The 11,332-nt window shown below is 46.1% G+C and overlaps 1 protein-coding gene across 1 annotated transcript; it reads left to right on the top strand.

The window, feature by feature from the left end:
• Positions 1-826: 826 nt before the first annotated feature.
• On the top strand, positions 827-7,597 carry CCDC70 (coiled-coil domain containing 70). Its single transcript, XM_047074595.1, has 2 exons — positions 827-884; positions 6,849-7,597. The coding sequence occupies exons 1-2, from the start codon at positions 827-829 to the stop codon at positions 7,595-7,597; spliced, it is 807 nt and encodes a 268-aa protein (XP_046930551.1).
• Positions 7,598-11,332: the final 3,735 nt, after the last annotated feature.

Raw genomic sequence — 11,332 nt, 5'->3', positions numbered from 1 at the left:
CAATTGAGATTATCCAGTCTAAGCAATAGAAAGAAAAATGAAGAAAAATGAACAGAGCCCCAGACACCTTTAGGACACCATTGAGCTAATGTACATATAAAAGGAGTCCGAGAAGAATAAAGAAAGTGGAAAAAAGAATATTTTAAGAGATAATGGCCAGGGGCGCCTGGGTGGCGCAGTCGGTTGAGCGTCCGACTTCAGCCAGGTCGCGATCTCGCGGTCCGTGAGTTCGAGCCCCGCGTCGGGCTCTGGGCTGATGGCTCAGAGCCTGGAGCCTGTTTCCGATTCTGTGTCTCCCTCTGTCTCTGCCCCTCCCCCGTTCATGCTCTGTCTCTCTCTGTCCCAAAAATAAATAAACGTTGAAAATAAAAATTAAAAAAAAAAAAAAGAGATAATGGCCAAAAACTTCTCAACTTTGAAGAAAAACTATACCAAATCTGCATTTCCAAGAAGCTCAACAAATTTCTAGTATACACTCAAAGGGATCCATGCATAGGCACATCACAGTCAAGCTGTCAAAAGCCAAAGACAGCATCTCGAGAGCAGCAAGAGAAATGATTCATCACATACAAAACCCCTGACTGCAACGTGATTTTCCAGAAGCCTGCCCCTGGATACAATCCAGGTAGAATGTGAAGTAACAATCATTTGTGAGTCATCAACAGTGACACCCTATTGGTGAAGTCAAAGATGGAAGACGGAAAAGTCTTTCTCTTTCCACTCCTTAAAGTCCCTTACCCATTGTGGGTCTCCCTACCCTGTGAGTCAGGACTAAGAGGGGCAGCGGGATCACTGCCAACATTGTTAGGGGGTCTGTGATGTGACAATGACTGCCTGGCCTCTGAGGGCTACTGAGGACTGCCCAGTTGGGAAACAGCTAAGCAGTAAGTAACTGTTGGCTTTAGATTGGATAGTTATTTATTCTAAGCATAGAGTTATATACAACATTTTCCTTAAAAGTCAGTTCCTGTCCTGAAGTATAATATTGAAAACTAGGCATGTTTCTTTGATTCTTGTTTTTATATCCACAGAAGGCAGTGCCTACCTCATAGGTAGCTCTTGTAGGGAATAAGTTGGATACATTGAATCCACATATCATATTACACTTTATATCTAAATACGCATGTATGTATTTGATATTATGCTTGATTTATCTCTCAAGGATAATGTAAGTGGTCATGAGAAAAACTTGCAGATGAATTTTTCTCTAACATTATAATCCGGGATACTGCCCTTCATTCAGCTGTCATTTACTTAACATATATTATGTACCAGCTGTTGCACTGGATGCTGGACCCAGAGCTGTGAAACGGTGTTCCTAGTGGGACAGGAGAGGCATATACTGACTCTGAATTTGGTAGAGACAGGGGTGTCAGGAGAGCTAGAGGAGGTGACTGAGTTCCAAAGAGTTAACTAGGTGAAGTAAAGTGGGGTTAGGCAAGGCTATCCAGGGAGAGAGACCGACATGACAGGAAACTGAGGAAAACATGGCATGTTTGAGGGATTGCACGTGGCCAGAGCATAGGCATCAGGGAAGGTGGCTGAGAGATAAAGCAAAAATGGTTTGTAGGGACAGATCATGATCGTCCTGGCATGCTGGCCTAAGAAGATTGAAAATGACACAAAATAGTAACAATTGTAATTATTCTTACTTTCTGTTTAATGAGCACTTGCTATGTGCCAGCTACTGGGCTAGGCACTCGAAATGCCCAATTTACTCCCTACAAGAGCTCTGTGAGGTAGGCACCGCCTTCCGTGGATAAAACACATTCCGTCGGGAAAAGGAGTCCACAAAGAGGTGGAGAGAGAGTGGTCCGGGAAGTGGGAAGGGAGCAGGATGACCCCGTGTTATAGAAGCCAAGGGGGAGGGAGCTTCAAAAAGGACTAATGTCAAATGCTGCTAACAGGTCGGTCAGTGAGGACAAAGGACTAAACACTGCGCACGTCTCTAGGGACCTTAACAAATAGAGGTTCAGTGGCGTAAGGAGGCAAAAGGCAGATTGCTGTAGGATGGGTTGTAGATGCAATACAGAAATGGTGGATAGTGATTGTCGGCTGCTCTTTGAGAAGAGTATTCAAGGAGGAGAGGACCAGCACACGGTAAGCAGAGAGAGCTAGAGGATTCTGTGGTCAGCTGGTTGAGCGGTCGTGTTAAGATGAGAGGGACTTGAGTGTGTTCGTGTGCTGAGAGGCCAGAAGGAGCAGAGAGGGAGATAGGAAGGCCCAGGAGTGAGGGATTGCTGAGGAAATAAAGTCACCATGGGGCTGTGAGGAGATGGGGGAGGGCCTGGCTTTGCCCAGGAGCCCGTAGGCGGGCATTAACAATGCATGTGGATGCCAAGACGCTAAGCTGGAGGCTGAAGAAGTTTCAGCCTGTGGCCCTGTTTCTCCACAAATAGGAGCCCAGATCTTCTGACAAGGGACAGTCCCTGAATACTTGACTTATAATACATTTATTTCCGTCAACAAGTGTCATAAGCAGATCTCTCCTGCTGCGGCCCAAGTAGGCAGTGAGACTGGGGGCAAATCAGGGAGAGTGAACATTTAGTGCTCACTGACCTATACTTTGTAGTTTTTCCTATTCTCAAGTGACTCCATGGACTGAGCCAGTCCCCCAGAATTGGCTTCTCCACTCAGCTTTGTGGTTCTCTCTCCTCATGAATGTCGACACTGGTTCTTTGTGGAGCACAGCGCTGAAGGGAAAGCCTGCCAAGAACCACAACTGGTGTTAGACCTGCAGAAAGTGTGAGGCCATGAAAAGAGCCAGAAAATAAGAGCCTGGGAGACACTAGGCAAGGGAAATTCAGAATCAGAGAACAGTTGGGATCTCTGGTGCAAAGGAAAAAAGAATTTATTAAACTGTTTCAGTGAGTTCTCTACTTAGTGCAAACATTGCCCAAGGAATAAGAAATAAAGCTTTAGTGTAATTTGGAAGGTGGTTACTTTTGGCGTTGGGATATGTCCAGGAAACATTTCAGAAGAAAGTCAGAAGCCTGCACAGAAATGGTTTTGCTTGTTTGTTTGTTTGTTTGTTTGTTTTTGCAAACTGGAAACAGACAAGTCTCACATATAAAAATAGATTTTTGTAAGCCTTTTTTTGTTGTTTGGTGAAAAATATATTTTCTTCACTGATAACATTCAGTGTTCTTTGATTTGCTTTTTAGTGTGAGTGTTGGTGTATTTTTTTTTTAGCAGGATTGTATGAGGAGAAAGGAGGTTTCCTTTAAAATTAGTGACCACATTGCTAAATGTTAGCATTAAGTTATCAATAGGTCCGGGGCTTAATACAATGCTCTCGCTCTCTCTCTCTCTCTCTCTTACACACACACACACACACACACACACACACACACACACACTCCTTCCTAGTTAAATATCAGCCCGATGGTGTTTCCAAGTAGTATGGCTTGACCACGTAATGCACTTCTAGCACTTACTAGAAGAATCTTGCCTCATCTACTTAATTGCTTGAATGGGTTTTTAACTTCAAGCCTGAGTTTTCTCAGTTATATAATGAGGTTAATCAAGGTGTCTATCTCACAGCATGGTTGAAAGGATTACACAGGTAATGCCAGTAAAGTGCCCAGCATAAAAGGGCTAAATAAATGTGCAGGTAGTTGTTGTTACTAACATTGTAATTAGAAAGTTGATTGTTGTTGACAGCTATCCTGGGCTCTAATTGACCCTGAGGCTTTGCTTATAGAGTTTCCAAATCCAGTTCAACAAACACTTGTTGAGGGCCTGCTTTGCGTTCTCATAGCAGAAAGGGAGGAAGAAGGACACACTTTCCCCCACCTCAAGATACCAACAGTTACATAAATAAGACAACCATAATACAACCTAGAAAATCAAATTTCCAAAATTCAACGAAATTCAGTTCAAGTCAACCAACATTTCTATCAATTACCTCCTATGCCCACAGCTTCATCTTAGATGCTGGGTTACAGGGATGGCAGCAAGGCACGTCCACACCTAATATCAGCCGAGCATGACAAGCAAACAACGGGAGTGAGTGAGGGGGTGGTGATGAACTTTGTCTGGAAGGTCCAAGTAGCTTTCAGAGGGGGCGACGTGGAGAGGAATTCAAGCCACACTGAGAAGGAAAGGTAATCAGTAGAGGACACAGCGTGTTCCTTGGCTTGGAAGCTTGAAACTGCAGGTCTTGTCCAGAGAACTGGATGTGGCCCATTATTACTGAAACTTAGCTTTGGAGATGGTAGGACAAGCAGGAGTTAGGTTACAGAGGACCTTACTAGGCATTTGGATTTGGGCTGTGGAGTCTTCGGAGTTTTGTGAGCAGGTGTGATACGTGTTTTAGAAACATCCCTGGGGCAGGGCCCCTGGGTGGCTAAGTCAGTTAAGCATCCAACTCCTGATTTTGGCTCAGGTCATGATCTCATGATTCATGGATTTGAGCCCCGTGTCCGGCTCTGTGCTGACAGTGCAGAGCCTGCTTGGGATTCTTTCTCTCTCCCTTTCTTTCTGCCCCTCCCCCTCTTGAGCATTCGCCTTCTCTCTCTCTCTCTCTCTCTCTCTCTCTCTCTCTCTCTCTCAAAATATAAATAAAGAAACTTAGAAACACCCTGAGGCTACAGTAGAGGTGGATGGGAGGGTAAGATCAATACCAGAGAGACTGGTGAGACTGTCACAGGGGTCCTGGTGCAAAGCAGCTGTGGTCAATGACATGAATCTGAGGGCATGGTTCCAAGAAATGTTAACAATCATAACTGGGAGGGTTGATGATTGATTCAAAGTCTGGTGAGGAAAAGGAAGGAGTCAGGGATGAGCTCCAGGCTTCTGGCTTGTGTGGCTGGGTGGACATGGTGATGCCACCGTCTATCCCTTCACCACACACACACACACACACACACACACACATACACACACTCCACCTATGTGTCCTTTCTTCTCCCCTACTCCCTGATCCCGAGTCTGAAAATGGAAAAACAAGAAGAAAGCCCAGAGGGACTTCCCAAAGGGAAGTCATGTTGCTCCATTATGTGGTGCTTAGCAAGGCCCACGGAGTGAGGCCAGACCCTGGCAGCTCCTTCCGGAAAGCTCAAAATGGAAATTAATGCCCTCACCAGGTACATGCACCCTTTGTCTTCCCTTCCTCTGACCATTCTCCTGTGTCCAGCCTTTTTTCTCATCGCTTGACCCACCTTTGTACTTACTGTAGTCTGGAGAGTGCTGATATCTGATACCTCAGATATATGGCAATGTTCTCTCTCTCTGTCTCTCCTCCCTTTATTTCTTTTCTTTTCTCTTTTCTTTTCTCTTTTCTTTTCTATTCTTTTCTTTTCTTTTCCTTTTCTTTCTTCTTTCCTTCCTTCCTCACTTCCCTTTCTTCTTTCTTTCTTTCCTTTCTTTCTCCCTAGCTTATATTTTATTGTAAAATATAATACATTTATCGGAGTACTTGAAATATATACCTACAGCTTAGCATATGTTTATAATGAACACACTTACAACCACTACCCCAGTAAAGAAATAGAATACTGCTAGCTCCTCAGGAGCCCTCCTCATGTCTTCACCTAATCACCACCACCACTTCCCTATCCCATCCTCCCCTCTCAAGCAACCACTATCTTGACTTATGGGTCTCACTTCTTTGCTATGCTTTTTTGTGTAATCACCTAAGTATATAAACAACAGAGTTTAGTTTTTCCTGTTTGGGAACGTTATTCTTTGAAATTCTTTGATCCTGCATTTCTCTTTCTCTCTCTCTCTCTCTCTCTCTCTCTCTTGCTTTATATGTTTGTTTATTGAAGAGAGAGAGAGCAGGGGAGGGGCATATAGAGAGAGAGAGGGAGAGAAAAAATCTTAAGCAGCCTCCCCTCTGTCAGTGCAGAGCCTGATGTGGGGCTCAATCCCACGACCCATGAAATCATGATCTGAGCCGAAACCAAGTCAGACACTTAACCGACTGAGCCACCCAGGTGCCCCAATCCTGCTTCTTTCTTTAAAAATTATGTTTATACTATTCATCCACATTGTTGCACATAGCTATGCTGTCCATTGCATGAATATACTACCATTTTTAAATTCCATTCTATTGTGATGGCCATTGGATTGTTGCAGTTGAGCATTTATGAACAAGTCTCCTCAGACATTCTTGTACATGTCTCTTGGTCACAATTCATAAGATTCCTCAGGGTACCTATCTGGAAGTGGAGCTACTGAGTCATAAAGTATCTTCCCTATTGTTCAGTATTACTAGATATTGTGAGAGCTCCTCTTATTTGTATCCTTGCTAACATTTGGCATTGTCTCTTACCTTACTGTTTTAAGTCTCTGTTCCCCAAATAGAATCTTCTACTAAAATAGTACCCCCTAGGCCAGTGGGTCTCACCCTCTGCTTTTCAGGTGGCCTTAACAGAACACTCACACCTGTGGCACCCTGCTGCGAGCATGGCCATGAGACGGTTATGAGCGATCCCCAAGTGAGAATGCCGAAACTTCAAATGAATTCTCATTGGTTTAACAAAAGTAAAGCATTGAGGGGCTGCAGTACTTTATTATTTAAAAGTAAAAGAACTTTTAAAGATCACCCCTTGAAGTGATCGTGTCACCCTTGTGTGTTCTGATATCCTAGTTGAATATCCCTGTCCTTGTTGGCTGAGATTCTATGACTTCAGCGGCTTTGACTTTGAATGTATTGACTCCCTCTTCAGCCCAAAGCTATAACCAGCCAGCATGTTTCTCTACCAAATCTCATCTCTCACAAACACATGCGATGGGTCAAAGAGAGAAATGGTTAAATTTTCCTAAATCAAATAATACAGACCCAAGGGCTCATTCTCTGGCATGTAATACTCATGAACTTGTTTTCTGTACTGCCCCTGCAGGGTTTGACCAGCTGACCTGGACTTGGCCAATAGTCCTGTCCTCCATCATGGCCACCCCACCATTCTGGCTAACTAAGAAGATGTTTCCCTTTAAAGTGAGCAAATGGATGGGGCTTGCTTGCTTTCGGTCAATGGTGGGATCCTCACCCAACATACGCCAGAAGAAACTAATCTGCAAGTTGCAGGAAGATAAGGCTTTTCGGGAAGAGATGAAAATTTTTCTTGAGAAAATAGAAGACTTCAGAGAAAAGATGTGGAATTTCCGAGGCAAGATCCATGATTTCCGGGGTCAGATCTTGGGCTTTTGGGAAGAGGAGAGACCTTTCTGGGAAGTAGAGAAGACCTTCTGGAAAGAGGAAAAAGCCTTCTGGGAAATGGAAAAATCTTTCCGGGAAGAAGAAAAAACCTTTTGGAAAAAGTACCGTACCTTTTGGAAGGAGGATAAGGCCTTTTGGAAAGAGGACAATGCCTTATGGGAAAGAGACCGGAACCTTTTTCAGGAGGACAAGGCCCTGTGGGAGGAAGAGAAAGCCCTGTGGGTGGAGGAAAGAGCTCTTCTTGAGGAGGAAAAGTCCCTGTGGGAGGATAAAAAGTCCCTCTGGGAGGAAGAGAATGCCCTCTGGGAAGAGGAGAAAGCATTCTGGGTAGAAGGTGGTGGCCATATTGCTGAGGAGCAGATACCTGAAGACAGGCACCACAATATCAATGGAGGGCCCCAATCACTGGCCCTCTTCCGAGGCAGAGCGTGAGAACAGGACATGAAGGGACATGGGGTCCAGACTCTGTTGGACAGGGATTCAAGTCCAGGGTGACCCAACGTGCTGGAGAAAATGGGCACTTGTTTGTCTCCTTGCTTCAAAAGACCTAATAAAGTCCTGAGAAGAGGTGTGGGGAAACAACTTCTTCAATAAGGCCTGCTTCATTTTTTTCCCCACTATTGTGATTATCCAAGGCCATATTTCTACCTTCCAGGCTGTACTGCTATCTGTATAGAACTTGGTTCTGGGCACTTCACCATGAGCCCACCATGTGTGAGTGTTTGTGAATAGAGACCCTACAGCTCTCTTTAAAAGTCAGAATGGGAGAGAAGAGAGGCTGAGACAACTCCAGCTAGAGACACATAGGGACAGAGAGCAGCTGAGTCACCTATGCCTCTGGTGTGCTGGGGGACAATCATTCTTTTCCACTCTGAGCAGGCTTAGAGGCCTGGAGCAGGCTGACAGCTTTTCAGAGAAGGCCACAGTGCCTTCATTGTGCTTCATCGTCCCTGCAGGCCTTTTAGAACACACAGGCTGAATTCCCTAACGGTCCCGTCACTTGTGGTTCCTGATGCCCAGCAAACTTCTCAATTCCAGTTCTCTGTAGCCTGAGAAAGGGGCAGGGCATAAGGCGAAGGCTCTAGAGCAAGGCCCTTCCCTGCCGGTGAAGTCAAAGTGTTCCACATAGGACAGTCTCCCTGCCACATGTATTCCCATTCACACAGGCCTCAAGACAGGATCAATTCCTTCCTTCGAATCTCTCTCCTTCATTCAAAATTAAAATGCCCCAAGGAGGTAATACACTCAATGAATGTACACTCATGTGGTCAGCAACTTACACACCCAGCTTTTCCTCTGGGATTAGATGGTCTCTATGGGCATCAGTATGGAAACGAACAGAAGGTGGAAGTTGAGACATGTAAAGGCAAACACCTGCCTTCCCCCTTTCTGAGGCCTGGCCCTCATCTTTATTAATGCATCTACTTACCTAGCCTTTGCACATCCCTTTCTGCTTGACAAGCACTTTCACACTCACCAACTCATGTAGCCAGCACCACAACTCTGTGGGTTGACAAGGAAGGTACATAAACCCATTGTACAGACGTGGAAACAGAGACCTAGAGAAGCAAAGTGACTACATATGGCCAGGCAGGTAGCAAACGGAAGGACCAGGATTAGAACTCACACCATCTGCCTCTTGGTCCTGTTCCTTTTCTAATGACAGCCCTAGATCATGGAACGCAGCTTTAGAGTAGATCAGCCAATAATGGCATTGGGCTTGGGTGAGACTTACAGCACTTTGGAATTTCACCAGGGTTTGGGGCAGCAGTGAAGAGATAGGGAGAGGAGAGGATGGGGGCCCCTAGGTGAACAGCCAGGCCTCGGTGGCTCTGTATCACTCTGGGAAAGTTTGGGGTGTCTGGCAAGGCGTCTGATTCTCAGGAGTCAGGGCCAGCCTTCTGACTCAAGAAGACCTGTCCAGTGGATGGTGTGCAGAATGGTGGGAACCCCAGTGCAGCAAGAGCTGCCGATTCAGGGATCCCCAGTATTCTGCTGCAAACAAAAGTAAAGAGAATTGTTAATCTTAAGGCCAAAGAGACATAAATCTGGTGGAGGCAGGAACTGGGGTGTGATAAATAGACCCCCCCCTCTTTTAACAGCATTCCCTAGAAACAATTTAAGAGACAGGTGCCAATTGAAGAGGACTTGAGGGGCAGCCCAGAGAGGACAGGGTGTCCCTCTGTGAGTCTATCCTTCCTCCAGCAAACAGCTGTGAACTGGCACTGTCCCGGGCTCTGTTTCTTAGGTCTAGGTGGGGAGACAAGCAGGTAAAGAGGCCAGTGCATCCCAAGGTGATAAGAGCTGTGAGAGATCTCAGGAGTGCTCCTTTGATGCCTTGTAGCTGACTCTGGCATTGCGGAGTGAGTGGATGGAATCTAGAAAGGTTTTCTGGCAGAGGTGATGACGGGGTGAATCCTAACAGTCCAGTGGGAATTAGCTGGGGGAGGGAGCCTGAGAGGTTGGAAGGCATTCCAAGCAGAAGGAACAGCATAGGCACAACAGAACGTGTCACCATTTGAGGAACTGCAAAGATGGGAGATATGCAGAACCGTGGATTGGACAAGAAGGCAGAAAACTGATGGCATAAGGTCTTGTGGGCAATAGGGAGCCACTGAAGAATTTTAAGGAAGGAATGACTGAGATTTAAATTTTAGAAATGACATCTGACTACTCAAAGTGTGGTGTGTGCACCAGGAACATTGGCCTCACCTGGGACTTTGTTGGAAATGCAGAATCTCAGGCCCCAACCTATTGCATCAGGCTTTGCATTTTAACAAGGTCCCTGGGTGATTTGCATGGCCTTTAACATTGGAGGCACACATCTGTAGAAGTGACACTGGTGTCAGTGAGGTGTGGGTGAAGAGGAGCTGGCAGCTTGTGAAGGAGCTTGGGGAGGTCGATCAGAGTCACCTAGCTGGGGATGGGCTGGATTTCATCAGTGTGGGAGAGGCCAGTGTCAAGGATGATGTGAAAAAGGGGATGGCTGTGCCCATCACTGGGAGGAGGGCAAGGGAGAGCAGGATGGGGTGTATTCAGGTTGAGGGGAGATGAAGAGTGTAGTCTGAGACGTGGCAGAACCCCTTTATCTGCCACCTGGGGCAAGTTCTCCAAGCCTGGTCAGCACTTGGGTGAACTCAACCCTTCTCACTTGTCACCCAACAAAAAGTTGTGCAGCCAACAGCCCCTTGTTACATAAAGGGTTGATTCGTCAGTTATTTCGTCATCTGTTTATTCATTCACCCACCACTGTGCCTTGCCAGCTCTGGGCTATGTCTGGGAGTGTACATGAAGCTCGCAGCCCGGAGGGGAGAAAAATCATCAAATAATCACGATGTAATTATTTGTAAAATTGGACCACTACCAGGAAGGAGGAGGGTAGGCAGGACTGCCTCTCTGAGAGCACCCCAACAGTGCACCCCACTTGAGTGTGTTAAACACAGAGGAAGATCTGTAGAGATACGAAATAAAAGCCAAGATTTAGACAAAAGAAAACAGAAGGTTAAGTAAGCTGTGTAGGCTAATAACTGGGAATCACTGGACCCTCACATAGACTCACAGAAAGGATGTAGATAATGTCCGTGAAAGCGGCTTCTAACCTCGGAGTTATTTTCACTAGTGTTATCCCACATGCAGATAGACTTCTTCACAGTCAGAACAGCAGTGAAAGCTGGTTTCCTCTTTAAGATGGCACCACGATGGCATCACTGGGCTCCCGAGGGTTCTCCTGGGTGTTCCATGACCTAAGGCACGGGCAGACATCTCGAAGCAGCTCGCCTCTCCTTTGATCCTCTGGCAAAAAACATATCATCTAGGCCATCTCGGGGTCCCGCTCGTCCAGCTGGGAGAGCCGAAATCATCTTTATTCCAGAATCGTGTTGCAGACACTGGAAGATCCAGGAGTGCTGGAGACAGGTTCTATTGCCGTAACCAGTACCTTGCCACTGAACTCACTCTGAGGAATTGTCGTCTTCCCTCCAAGCCTGAACCCACCCAGAAGCTCTTCCCTAAACCTGCCAGAAGGGGAACGATAGCGTTTTTGAAGTGCAGTGGGTTTCTCAGGGAAAGGTGATCTGTTCATGGGGGCTGTCATTACACCTTTAGGCCGTGGGCCACACACATCAGACTCACCTAGGATTGCTTGCCAAAATGACAATTCCTGGGCTC

Source organism: Lynx rufus, unplaced genomic scaffold (genome assembly GCF_022079265.1).
Source record: "Lynx rufus isolate CCGP_SWC_20201006 ecotype Redwood Valley unplaced genomic scaffold, mLynRuf1.p SCAF_1, whole genome shotgun sequence".
Taxonomy (NCBI): domain Eukaryota; kingdom Metazoa; phylum Chordata; class Mammalia; order Carnivora; family Felidae; genus Lynx; species Lynx rufus.
This window is presented reverse-complemented; position numbering and strand designations above follow the sequence as displayed.